Here is a 13,529-nt window from a genome sequence, read left to right on the forward strand (position 1 = left end):
TGTGGGACAGATCGGGACACAGCATGATCAGGACACAGACCATGGAGCTCAAGAGGCTGTAGGAACCTGCTGGCTCAGCATCTCTATCTTACTATGGCTCTGAGATGGGTTGAGAATCCCCCACAGATTCCACTACAGTGAAGCCTACTGTCCCAGGGCCAGTGACTCTCCCTCAGCTTTCATGATTTCTGCTCCCATGGGATGAGCCACACTTTGTTCAGCAACAGGTTTTTTTCCCCAAGGATGAAGAGTCTGGAGCAGATGTGTTTTGTGTGAACAGTCCAGTTGATTTAATCATAGAAGGGTCCAAATAAAGTACACCAATGCAGCACAGGTATTGTGCTATGGCACAGTCCCCAGGCCCCTCTCAGCACCTCCAGGGCCAGCTGAAAGATCCCTGTCTCCTACTGAATCCCCCACAAACCCTTCATGACCAGCAGGGACGTTTTGCTGTCCTTGGTCTCTGCTCTGCACAGGCTCTGCCGATGGCAGCAGGTTTTCCAACAGGATGTCCTCTCCTCCTGTTTGCTTCTGGGGAGTGGTTTGTTGGAACTGCACCTGTTGTGACCTGGAGAGAGAGCACTGAGCTTGCTCTCCACCTCTTATCTGATGCGATGGTCTTGGTTTTGTTTGCTTTGAGTCTGAACCACATGATCCTTATCAGACTTGATGATGGTTTCTGTAATCAGACACTCCTCTTTAACCTTTCTTGCAGACAGGGGAAATGAGGCACGGAGTGGTGGTTAGATGGGTGTATCTCAAGAAGGTGGAGAGGTTTAAGGCCTCAGGAGTCTGTCATAACACAAAGACAGAGCTCTCCTCTCTGCTCTCCCCTGGTTTAGGGCTGTAAAAATATGCAACCAGTCCAATGGCAAGCAAAGACATCCATGTACCAGAGCAGAGCTGAGTTCCCCTCCCTCCTGCTCCTCACTGCCTTCTGGGACAATGGTACTGAGGTCTGCAGTGAGCAGCCTGAGCTGAAGGATTTATTAATACCAGGCAGCAGATGAGTATTAGAGCTGGGAACAAGGATCTTGGCACCTTCTAAGACCCCTGGCCTGGGTCAGATTAGGTTGGCTTTCAGGCAAAGTCTCCACTGATTTGCAACACCTCTGATCACCATCCTTACCTGCCAACATCTCTGATATCCTTGTCTGTGTTGTCCAGGCTTTAACCCAAAATGGGATGAAGAGTTTACATTTGACATAGAGATCCCTGCACTTGCCCTGGTCCGGTTTGTGGTGGAAGACTTTGACATGTCAACCAAGAACGACTTCATCGGGCAGTACACCCTTCCCTTCACGAGCCTGAAGCAAGGTAAGGCCCTGCTCCCTTTTCCTCACAACCACTGAACCCTTTTGGAAGTTCCAGTGTCCTGAGTGTTCCAGATCCATCACACCCCAGGTCAGAACAGATTGTCTGGGCAGCTGATAACACTGTCTCTAGGGAAGGGCCCCCCTTGTCCCCAGTGGCTTTGGGCATGTCAAAGCCTCTTGGATCTGCCTGTTCTGTGGGATACTGGGAGCAAAACAATCTGAGAAAGGGAGATGTTTTTGCAGGGTCTTGGCAAATGTCAGCAAATGCTTTTCCAGCTGGACTAAAGGCCACTTTCCATCTGTGCCTCTGCTTCCAGGTTATCGCCACATCCATCTTCTAACCAAGAACGGAGACCCGTACTCCTCCTCCACCCTCTTTGTGTACATCAATATCCAGGACTGTGATTAGCAGCTCGGCTCCTTCAGGGCACAGTGAACCTCGTTACAGACCTGGAAGGAATTCAGTGTGTGAACTCTGCCAATGTCAGGGTCCTGCCAATCCCCAGCACCTTCCCTGGAGCAGCACACGGTGCTCCCTAGGACCCCGATGTGAAACAGCCATCGACCTTCTCCCTTCTGAGTGCTGGAAACATCCCACTGCTGCTGTTGAGATGAATCCTTTTGTACCTGTTCGACCAATCCAGCTGTGTTTTTAGTTCACTTTATTTAGATTTTTTTAATGTTGCTTTTAGTGAGAGGATAGAGACTCCTTTTTAGTGAAGTACAGCTCTTGGGTTGGGTTCAGTCAGACATCTGGACAAAACACCCAACATCTGTGCCAGAAGAAAAGTCCACCATTGGCACTGCAATCAGTGGCCAGGCGCCAGGTGACTTCTTGCAGCTGCAGGTGTCAGCCATCTTTCACCATATGAAGTCTTAAAATGGGGACACGATTCCCCCTTTCCCTGTTACAGATTAAAAAAGAAAGCTGCACTACAAAGGCTCATGTTATGTAACTCGGCTTTCCTTTTGTGTTGTAATGAAAAATACATGAACACTACCCTGCCTGTGTGCCTGGCTCCCAGCCAGGCCGCTTTGCATTCAAAGCCTGGCTCTCACCCTGTGAAGGAGAAAGGAGCTGCTGAGTGGCAGATTTCCCTCTAACCCAAAGTGAAACCCCGCTCAAAAGAGACCTCAGAGAACGCCTTTTGCCGGTGACACATAGAAACACACTCGACTGACAGTAGGGATTTTTTTTTTTTTTAATGCAATAAAACTGTGTGTTTTTATAGAAAATGTAATTTTTTAAACACAGAGGAAGTGGCAGTGGATGTTGTAAATGTTAGCCGGTCCCAGTTGCACTGTAGAGGTAACCCAGCACAAACACACAGGAGTGTTTTGAACAGCAACTCAGTATTTATGGCAACAAGTGATTTTTTTTTTTCTTCCAGAACTACAGAGTTAAGGGAATATTGTTGAAATAAAATAATATATATTTTGAAATGCCAGCTATGTTACTAACAATGCGTTAGACTATTAAAAATTTTAAAAAATTCTGGGAGAGTCCAGTTAGTTGTCACTATTTGCCTCTTTGTCCTACTTGAATGCAGCACACGTGAATTTGGAGATAGATCTGCTTAATTTCTTAAGTTATCAGGCTTTCTGGGGTTTTCAGTCCCTGGTGGTGGAGAGGACGGGCTGATACCAAAGATGTTAATGTCTTTTTAAACCTACTCCAGTCAACTTGATTTTTGAGTCCAAAATAGCCTGGATTTAGTGATCCTTGGGCCTGCTGTGAAGCTGGGTTTCTTTTACTCCTCTGTGGAGTTTGTTATGCTTCAGTAATCATTGCTGGACACATTGATTTTTCCTTTTCACTACAATATTGTGAGATGTTGTAAACTGTTGCCAAATTAAATGTGAATTATATCCACACCTCAAAGGCTCATATTGCATTAACAACCAGTGAGTGGGAGAGTCCAGGAGTGGAGAGGCCAGCGAGGCAGAGCAGGGTGTCCTGCACTGCCCTGGGCTCTCTCAACTCACATCTGGGATGGGGGCATGTTGTTGGAGGCACATTTGAAGGCCAGGGCTGGAGCCAGGCCTTGACTCCTGCCCAGGGACAGCTGGTGTTCACAACCCCTGCTCTCAGTGTGCTCTCAGCATTTTGTTTTAAGGAGCAGTGGGATAAAAAGCATGGACAAAGGACACCCAGGACTGCCCTGTGCCACGCAGGGAGCTTGCACCATGCAGTGGGAGAGCAGGCATGGTCAGAAATGTTCCTGCCCCCTCCATTGTGTCAGCACCAGCTCTCGTGGGGCAAGTCAGAAAGAAATTCTTCCCTGTGAGGATGGTGAGGGACTTGTACAGGTTTCCCAGAGGAGTTGTGGATGCCCCATCCCTGGAAATGTTCAACGCTGGGATGGATGGGGCTTGGAGCAAACTGGTCTAGTGGAAGGTGTCCCTGCCCATGGCAGGGAGGTTGGAACTGGATGATCTTATAGTCCCTCCCAACCCAAACCATTCTGTGATTGTGATTCTGTGAAGTCATATCAAACCACTGGGTTGGCTGCAAACACATTATTTGCATTTTTTGGGTTGCAGGATTAGATTTCACTTGGATTATTTGAGTTAAAGCCCTCACCTGCCTGCTGTGGCCAGCACTAGGAAACTGGGGGACAGGGTGTTGGGAAAGGTGTGGGGGCAGGACCACACCATCCAGAGCCTGGATGGGCTTAGATGGATTACAGAGAGGCTGGGTTTTCCTCTGCCTGTTGCGCATTTAAATAAAGTCAGGCAAGATCCATGGGAAGAGAAAACATCCCTCATCAGGTAGGAACAGTTGGGGGGAAATACTGGAATCAGGTGGGAATATAGCTGAGATGGAGATGGGACGGAGCAGAGCACGATGGACAATTCTACGAGGTCTCCTCCTTCCCAAAAGGAAGGGACGTGGTCCATGTCATTATCGAGGAACCTCATCTCTGAGCAGATGAGGAAGTGTTGGAGCCCCACTGTAGGGGAGCTTTGAGGAAAAGAGCAGCAGAAACAGGTCATGGCCCACCAGACACCACAGCAAAAGCAGCAAACGGCATGAAAAGGAGGATGTGGGTGAGGATCTTTCCTTTAGACATGAGAGGCAGAGAGTAAAAACCACTCTGCTGTGAGGAGAGCAGCAGTAGTTTCCATCAGGCCCAAGTGTCAGATGGATCTATGGTCTGCAAAATCCCATGCAGGTTTCCTACTGCTGGCAGGAGCACTCCACTCATGTTGGTGAGCATCGTGGCTGCAGGAATTAAAGCAATTTGTAGCACACTGACCTAATCTCCCTAATCTGACTGTATTTTGGCTGCTCTTCATTTGATTGTATGAAGCTCGTTAGGCCCACAGTCGGGGCTGGTAGGTGGCACTCCTGCAACTTATTGAGGAGCACATGCAATTCCTTAATTTAGGAGCTGGCAGGAGCGTGGCACAGCGGGGTGAGGCAAATATTGCTGCTTCCAGCAGTGGCAATGGAGGCTGAAACATGGATAATGTGCACTGATTGCACCTCATGTGAGCACAACAGGAGCAATCACACAGGTAATTCGGCTGATTTGTGTCTCTGCTTGGTGCTTAACTTACTCTGCACAGGCAGTTTCAATGGGTTTTGGGCTGAACCCTCAAGCAGAAATAGGCAAAAGTGGTGGCAGGAACATGGATGTAATGATGGGGTTGGGGTTTATATGAAGTAACTGCCAATTCTTAAACACAGAGATCTGTCGAGAAGACCCCATCACCTGGAGATCCCGGCTCCAGCCCAGCCAGATGGTGACACTTCAGTGTAATGGTCCCAGATTTTGAGTAAGAGCTCTTTGCTCCTCCTCAATGAGGAGCCTGCAGCTCCTCAGCTCCATCCCCACATCCCCGCAGCAGGGGTGGGCAGTAAGGCACTGCTGCTCGTGGGCAATGGGAGGCTTCAGGAGCAGGCATGGGCGTGGGGAGACAAACTGTCCTGGCTGTGGTGTCTGGGAACAAAAGGGGCCCCACCTCCTCAGTTCTTTTCTTTTCAAAAAAATCCAGAATTCCATTGATGACCAGGTGTCTGAAGGATCTGTAGCACTGCAGAGCTTTTATCTACTGCCATCCTACCCCACATGCTGATCAAGGACACTTAAAAGTGCTGCTGCTGGATGTTTATTTGGAATCACTGGTCAGGCTGGAAATGGAGTAAAGCTGCAAAACCACATCGTCTGAGTTTTTAAACAGGTGTTTCTTCCTTTAGGTTACAGTTGTATCCCTTAATCACCGATCACTTTCGCATTTCCTGGTGCCCTCCCTAGTCAGAGCCCACAGTGTGGACCAGGCACCCCTCAGCCCCATGGGCATCACAGGGATGGAGCCCTGATAAAACCTTCAGCAGGACATGCTCTGCTTCAGGACATACCCAAAACCCTCCTGGCTTCCTCAAGACTCTGGTCTTTGGGCAGGTGGACCCTCACATTCACCTGTCTGTGCTCAGGGAGGCCAGGTGAGATTGCAGATGCTGTCTGAATGAGAAAAAAGTAGATAGAGTCTTGCATGGTAGACAAAATCAGCATTTGTGTCTAGCCCTTGAAATAGATCAGCTAATAAATATATTTGTAATAAGTGCTTTTTTTTCCAAACCAGGTTCCCATGTGTTTTACCTGCCCTGGAGTATTTATGCCTGTTAGTCTACAACTGATTCTTGCTGTTCTTTGGTGGGTAGTTTTTCTACAAGGTGAGAAGGGGATGAACTGTCTGATGTCACTCCATGGACTACTCCATTGGACATCTGGCTACTCCATTACCTTTTTCCCAGCCTCAAGGCTCCCTCCTCTACCCTCTTAGGGCTTCCCCCTCCTTTCCCCACCCAGCATTTACACAGCAGCTGCAAATGGCCTTTGTCTTGCCTAATTTTAAACTTCTACAAACGAAGGGATATCATGACCTTGTGCATGTGGCAATTTGCAAAAGGGAGACGAAAGAAGAGGCTACAATATGGTTGTGTGGCACACACTTGTCTTCGTGGCTATCAGCAATAAAGTGTCGGGAAGAGGCAAAAACATCCTGCCAAGCTGTTCCAGCAAAAGGTTTCGCCTCCTGGCATTCTGGGTTTGCAGGAAGGAGCCATCCCCTGAGCAGTGGCTGCTGGGATAACTGGGTTGGAGCTGGGCCTGGTTGGGACGTTGGGTTGGGTTCGCTGAGCAAATGCCTGCACTTCTTCCCTGCAGCTCCTAAGAGGGCGAGGGTTGGTCCCAGAGTCACTGGATGCTGGATGGCCCCTGCGGTCTCAGAAGAGTCCACACTGTTTCTTTTCGTTCTGCTGCTTCCATTTGGGCATCTGGTAGAACTCCTCCTTGGACTTCCCAAAGATATCGTGGAAATCGGCATCGGAGAGATAGAACTGCAGCAGGAGGAGAGAGCAAGGAGAGGTCAGCTTTGGCTTTTGTAGAGGCTGGGACACCTCCATAGGCTGCATCCCTTCCTCACCATGCCAGTGCTGACCTCTGACTCCAGGCCAACAGCTCCTGTCCAGCTGCCTGTCCTTGTGCTGGGAAGTGGAACATCCCAGCAACTGTTCCTCATCCCACTTCCCAAAGCACCAGGGTAATAAAAGCCCACCAGCCCAAAGGGATGATCTGGTTTTGAGGATTTAGCATGCTTGTGGCTGGAATTCAGTCCCTGCTAATCATTCTGTGGCCAGGACAATTTACAGTCCATCAGAGAAGTTCTGCTGGCCAAAGTTTTGGGTGGTTTCTTAGCAAGTGATTCACAGTGAAAGCATCTCCCTCTCACTGAGTTCCCTCCCCTCAAATATTCCATTGGAAATGTTCACTCCCATTGCTGGAAAGACAGATGGGTTGCAGATAGCAGGGTCATCAGGAATACCAAGAAAGACCCTGTGGAAAGCGGAGGATGAGTTTTTTCCTGGCATTTTGGGCAGAAGAAAGATCTTGCTCAATGTACAGCCCAGCTGTAGATTGTGTCTCTGGCTGTGGGTGTTGGCCTTTGCCAGATCTGTTGGGCAAGATATGGGTCAAACATAGGTTGCAGGGAGTAGAGGGAATCAACCCTGTGTCTCTCCCATCAGCGTGCTTGGACCCAGCTACAGACATTGCCAAAATCCTTGGGCTGATCAGAAATCTGAGATGTATCATTTCTCCTGAAATTGCAAATTGCTGAGACACAAAGTTTCTAACCAAAAAAAAAAAAAAAAAAAAAAAGAAAAGAAAGAAGAGGAAAAATATCCCTTCTGGAAGGAGTTTCAAATGAAAACATTCACCTGCAGCCCAAGCAAAATGCAAATCCTGGCTACGTTCTCAGCAGTGTCAGCTTGTCCCACAGGAATCCTACTTTAGATTCCTCCAAGGACAGAGCAAAACAACCCTACCAGAAGAAAGCATTTTATATTTTCTTTTTAAAAAATTCCTATTTAAAATTCATTTTTGGGCCATAAAAAATAGAATTACTTCATTTTAGGGTAAAACCACCACAAGGTGTCCCCTGTCCACGGCAGGGAGGTTGGAACTAGGGGATCTTTAAGGTCCCTTCCAACCCAGGTCGTTCTGTGGTTCTATGAATTTCCTCTCACATGAAACTCCTCCTTTTGACGAGACCTGTGTGTCCAGCCAGCATCTCCTTGAGTCTGAAGCAGGACTTTTTATTCTAAAGTACTGCTACACTTATCCAATGAGTAAACTCCAGGTTAAGCTAAAAGGCATCAAACCAGCAATGCTGTCACCTCTTTTCTAGTGGGATCCACACCCTCTGGAAGTTCATCCACCGTCCTGTTCATCAGCACCTCTCTGGAGTAAACTCCTTCACCATTGGGCATCAGGGAAGGGCTGCTGTTGCTGCTGTAGTTGCTGCTGTTGCTGTAGCTGTTGCTGTCACTGTGGTTGAAGTGGGATTTATACTCCGAGGAAGCATTTGGATTGCTTGAACCGGCCAAGTTGGTCACGCTGAGGGTCCTCTTGTTCAGGCTGATGTTGTTAAGGTCCTGCCAAATGGAGGAAAACATGTCAAGACAAGATGCTCTGGCAGAGCAAGTTGGGGATTATCCCAGGATATTTCTCTCTGTTGGGGTTGTGGGGGACTATTTCTGGCACAGACTATCTGTAGCTCCAAAGCAGCGAGGAGAAAGGCCCAACTAAAGCATTAGTCCAGCACCTCCACAAATGCTACACCTTGATGTTAGGACTGCTAAAAGCACACACTAATGAGAGCTCTTAGAAATAGCTGAGGATACTTACAGCAGTCTCATTCTTCTCAAGATAACATCAGGGGAAGGTACATGTGGGAGGACAGAAGGTGAGATTAGATGTCTACCATGTCTAAAACCTCAAAACGACCTGCATATCCCTCCTTGATGGGCCATCTCTCCTTATCCAAACCTGCCACTTCCTTCCAGCCTTCATCCTGACCATGCCCAGGGAAGAACTGACCCATGTGACAATTGCATTTGGGACTGCTGGGACCTCATTTCCTCTGTGGTTTGGAGGATACCCCACTGGGCTGTGCCCTTCTTGACCAGGGGGCCCTTACTTGGGGTCTCAGGGGCTCCACCACTGCCAGATACTCACACAACACTTCACTGCCCACTCTTACAGCTGCACACACCTGTATTTGTTCTGCATTAAAGCAGCTGGGCAATGTCCTGCTCACAGATGCCTCTGGACAGGTCTGGAAAAGGCCCAGGAGGTCTGGGTGTATTTATATGTTATTTATCACATCTCCATCTGCTTTACCACAGAGGTGCACAGCTCTGATCCTGGTGGCCTGAGGTCCCCATCCCTGCTCTGACCCTGATGTCCTCTCCTTCGTGAGAGCAGGCTGGGGGACGTGGTGGTGCTCCAGGTGTTCCCAACACAACTCACCACTTTGATCTCGGATATAGCCGACACGTCTCCCAAGCTGTTCTTCATCTCCTCATAGGACTTGCCATCCTAAAGGGAAAGAGAGTTGTAAGAAGCATGGGCTGCATTTAGCCCACCCTCCTGGTCTCTAACAGGGTAAGGAGATGATGAATTTTAAAGTCCAGAGGTGCTCACTGAGGAGGCAGCTCTGTAAACCTCAGCCCCTGGAATCAGGAGATTGTCAGAACCTGAGCTTTCCCTTGAAAACAAAGAAACAAAACAAGCCTTTGCAGCTTTACAATAACAGGTGAAAACAGGAAATTTAAAAGGGTTTAGACAGCAGAGGGCAAATGAAGAGAAATCATATTTATGGCTGGGTTTAAATCTCTTACATTTTAAATGAATCTTTCAATGCATGAAAATTAGGGATCAAATGTTACTCCTTTTTTCCCCTTCCTTGAATCATTTATCTAAATCAATGGATTTTTCAAAGCCTCAATCCCTGACTTTTTATAATTCGGTGCCATGTATTATGAGCTACCTGTTATTTACTGGAAAAAAAAAAAAGAAAGGAATATACTGGATATATTGGCAAAGCTCATGACTGTGTTTTCCTAAGCAGCCAGGAGATGTCAGTTCTTAACAGAATCATCCAACAAAGTTTCCCAACAAGAACAAACAACATGAACACATGGACTACAGAGAAAACAGATTTAGACCCAAAACTGAGCAATGAACATACACCAGATGTTTCTGGGATGTCAACAGTTTGGATGACTTGTCTGTAGTTGCTGAAGCTGCCTACAGGGGATATTTTTAGAGGCACATATTTTATGAGCTGCATCCTTGTTTTTCAGCAGTTCCTCAGAAAAAAAAGAACACCAACAAACCAAATCCACAAGTTTTGACCTTTGTTCTAAGCATCAACATTGTTTTAAGGGTCATTGCTCTGGGAGTTGCTGTCTTATCTGTGCAGATCCAGCTGTCAAGACAGGCTCTCCACGAAGAAAGAAGATGCAAACCCAGATGCAGGAAATAAAATATCCCTGTAAGAGTTTTCCTGCAGTATGAAGTCCTGGGGGACCTCCACGCCATTCCAGTGCATTGCTCCTTCCTCTCACCAACCAGGGTCCTGGTGGGGCTTTAAGCACAGGCCACATGAGCAAATCCCTGCTCCACATTATGCTCCTAAAATTACTTGAAGCCCATGTGTTTGAAAGAGGAGAGAAAGGACTCTTTTTTTAATTCCCAGGCATTTCCTGGGGCAGGTTGCCATTTCTAGGTAGCAAAGAGCTGCTATTTGCACATCAGGGTTTGAGAGGAAGGCTCGTGTGTAGGGACCAAGGGTGACCTTGCTCAGGAGCTCCTGGGCTCTGATGGGCATTCCACAAACCTGAACATCAGACCTGTCTGCTCACATCTTTCATTTCACCACAATTCGCCCTTAAAGCTGGGTCATAAATTTTACTCTGTGGCTGCATTTTGAGAAATGAACATTTTTTCCCCAATTTTCTTTGTGATGGCGGGGGGAAGCTTCTGTCTTCACTCTGAACTTAATTTTAATACTCACAGCCCCGACCCCTTTCTGGCCGAAATCTCAAACATGATTTGGAACATGATCTTTTTTTAAATAAAAATGTGAATATTGTGAATTCAAGCACACATGTCTGAAAAAGTCTCAGTTTCACCAAACAGATACTTTTAGCCAGTGAAGGGGCAGGTGAAGCTGCTCAGGAACCAGGAACCTGCTGCTCAGGCACCAGGAACTCGTGTCTCTGCCCATGGTGGGTGGGCTTGGAACTAGGTGAGCTTTAAGGTCCTTTCCAACCCAAGCCATTCCATGACTCTATGAAGCTCAGGACATGTCCTAGTGAGGTTTCACTCTCTGTATCATAACATTCACTGAGAAGCAGTGCCCTTTAAGCACTGCTGAGCCCGTGTGCACGGGCACCACAGGGCTTTTCCAGCAACTTACGCTCCATTTGTAGGGGTCCCAAGCGTTGAACCACCCTGTGAAGTTGAGGGGTTCGTAGCCCTGCTTCACCAGGATTATCGGGGTTGCCAAGTCTCTCCCTGCCGGATGGGTCTTGAGATACTCCTTAGCTGAGGCAATGGCCTCCTTCCTCTCGTATTCGTTGGAGGCTTTGCCAACCCAAAGGAAAATCTGCAAGGAGAGAAGGTGCTGGAGCTCAGTGAGTCCTTGGGACCTGTGCAGACAGGGTTGTTTGTTCTCCCATGCCAATGGCAGCAGAGATAAGACTGGAAACGTGCTTTCCCAATAGTCCCTTGTGACTCTGATTCCAGATTTAATTCCAGTCAAGAAAGATTTTGCTTCTGAGACGGGCACAAAGCATAAATATTTCAGGTAACAGCTCTGGCGTGTTTCAAGGTAGCTGAACCCTGTCCTTGCATAGATCCACTTCAGAAAGAAAACTCCTGGAGACAGTTTTCCATAGCGTAAAGCAAGTCATCACTACTGGTGCTGGGAAGTGAGGGGGAGTGTTTTTGGGTGCCACCTCCTTGTATAAGCTGGAAAAGACTGGAGTAGGTCCAGCTCTTCTCACCTTGGAGGAAGGCATGGACCAGGTTTCTCAGCTTTCACTTTTCTGAAAGAGGTCTGGCAATGCTGTCTCCCTCACCTGTGCTGTCCCTGGGTGAGAAGGACTGGATGTGCATCCAAGCACCACAAAGGGTTTGGAGATGGGACAGAAGGCTTATCGCCCTTGGTTTCACACTGAGTGAGTGATGGATTCAAACCAATTAAAGCCATAACCTGTTTGAAAACACATCCGGGGAGAAGGGGAGGGGGACCCGTGCTGACCTCTTCCCATGTGTCCAGCAGCATGACATCATCTTCATCCAGGTCCTCCTGGCAGAAGCCCACCACCTCCGTCATGATAAACCGGCCCGTTTGGTTGGAGCACTCAAAGAGGCGAGGCTGGTAGTGTGTGATCTGCTCTTGGAACCTTCCTCAAGCACGGCAGGGGAAGAAAAACCGAGAGAGATGGAAATTTTTCCCTTGTGGCCTCCTGCAGGGCCCTGATGCTACTTGGTGTGGCCTTGGAGGAAGGGGTGGAATACTGCAACAGCCATCTGAGGCCCTGAAAGTCAGGTCTCAAGGGGATTCTTGGACCATTTTAATGATTTTTAAAGGTAGCTGTTTCTCCACCCAAAGAGGGCAAAAGCAAAGCCCTTCTCTCACTGTGGAGATGAACCTGATGTCAGGTGAAACCCACATCAGATCACCTGGTTGCAAAGGAACCCATCATCTGCCCAGAAGGCTGGAGAAATCCAGGTTGTTCAGAGGCAGGCTCTAGTCTCATGAGTCTTCTGGGGCTGCCCATAAAGCTAATGATGGCTGGAAATGGAGCATGTGGTTCCTGTAGCCCTTATGATGAGATATGGGGTGAGTTTACTGTGGGGAAAGGAGGATGTAGCACATCCTTGTCTGCAGGGTTTGGATCTACAGCTCCTACTACACAGAAGGCCTGAACCAAAATCTAAGGAAGAGTCATCTCAGTGTGGTTTCTGAACAAGCTTTTGGTGATATTCTGACCTCGTGCTCCCTTTAGTGAGGACACTATTAAAGTACTCGCTTTCCTGCCAAGTTTTGATCCCTGGCTTAATGTTCCCTGGCCAGGCCCAGAGGAACAAGCAGGTCACTATTACCTCTTTTCACTGGCATAAGGTGCTTTGCCTCCCAGAGCTTCCCAGAACTCTGCTGGCTCTTGTCCTTCCAAAATGGTGTGCTTGTCCCGTCTGGAAACAATGTCAGCTACCATCTTTGCCATCTCCCGCTCATCTCCACTGCATCCCTGTGTGCAGAACATAAGATTGAGGTGGAATTAGGGTCAGACTGGCAAAACTTATCCATGGGCAAAAGCTGGCTTGGTCCTCTGGAGAGTTTTAGACCTGCTTGAAAGCTTTTGAGCTGGACACTCAAAACCCATTTCTAGTCCTTGAAGGGACATTCAGTGCAGCCTAGAGCAAAAGTCACAAAATGCCAAAATGGTTTGTGTTGGAAAGTACCTTAAAGATCATCTTGTTCCCACCCCCTGCCATTGGCAGGGACACCTTTCACTAGACCAGGTTGCTCATATCCCCCTCCAACCTGGCCTTGAACACCTCCAGGGATGGAGCATCCACAACTGCTCTGAGCAACCCTTCTTCTTCAGTTTGATCCACCACCTCATCCTGAAACATGTGACTAAAACAGGATAAATGAACATCCTGGCTTATTTCTTACAGTTGGAAAACCTGGGGTGATTTATTCATCTGAAAGCTGTATGAACATCTAAATTGAGGTGAGGTGAACCGCAACATAGGTTGTTTTTGTAGAGAAGGCTGTGTTCCTGCTGATCCTCCACAGATGGAGCCTCTGGAGCCTCCTGGGTGCACCTTTCTCATAGAATCA

At 47.9% G+C, this 13,529-nt stretch overlaps 2 protein-coding genes across 3 annotated transcripts in view; one reads left to right on the forward strand and one right to left on the reverse strand.

Annotated features, from left to right (window-relative positions):
• The window catches only part of PLCD1 (phospholipase C delta 1), a 52,294-nt gene extending 49,590 nt beyond the window's left edge, over window positions 1-2,704 (forward strand). For both annotated transcript variants that reach the window (XM_027660613.1, XM_027660612.1), the window contains exons 14-15: window positions 1,168-1,317; window positions 1,634-2,704. In XM_027660613.1, coding sequence (XP_027516414.1) covers window positions 1,168-1,317; window positions 1,634-1,725 — 242 coding nt within the window. In that variant the 3' untranslated portion in view covers window positions 1,726-2,704. The remainder of the gene's footprint in view (window positions 1-1,167; window positions 1,318-1,633) is intronic.
• VILL (villin like) overlaps window positions 2,507-13,529 on the reverse strand; it is a 40,270-nt gene continuing 29,247 nt past the window's right edge. Inside the window, exons 15-20 of the mRNA XM_027660611.1 lie at window positions 12,785-12,930; window positions 11,937-12,081; window positions 11,091-11,279; window positions 9,137-9,205; window positions 8,002-8,259; window positions 2,507-6,663 (exon numbers count right to left, since the gene is read on the reverse strand). Coding sequence (XP_027516412.1) covers window positions 6,550-6,663; window positions 8,002-8,259; window positions 9,137-9,205; window positions 11,091-11,279; window positions 11,937-12,081; window positions 12,785-12,930 — 921 coding nt within the window. The 3' untranslated portion in view covers window positions 2,507-6,549. The remainder of the gene's footprint in view (window positions 6,664-8,001; window positions 8,260-9,136; window positions 9,206-11,090; window positions 11,280-11,936; window positions 12,082-12,784; window positions 12,931-13,529) is intronic.

Source organism: Corapipo altera, unplaced genomic scaffold, assembly GCF_003945725.1.
Source record: "Corapipo altera isolate COAL_440 unplaced genomic scaffold, ASM394572v1 126, whole genome shotgun sequence".
In the NCBI taxonomy this organism is placed as follows: domain Eukaryota; kingdom Metazoa; phylum Chordata; class Aves; order Passeriformes; family Pipridae; genus Corapipo; species Corapipo altera.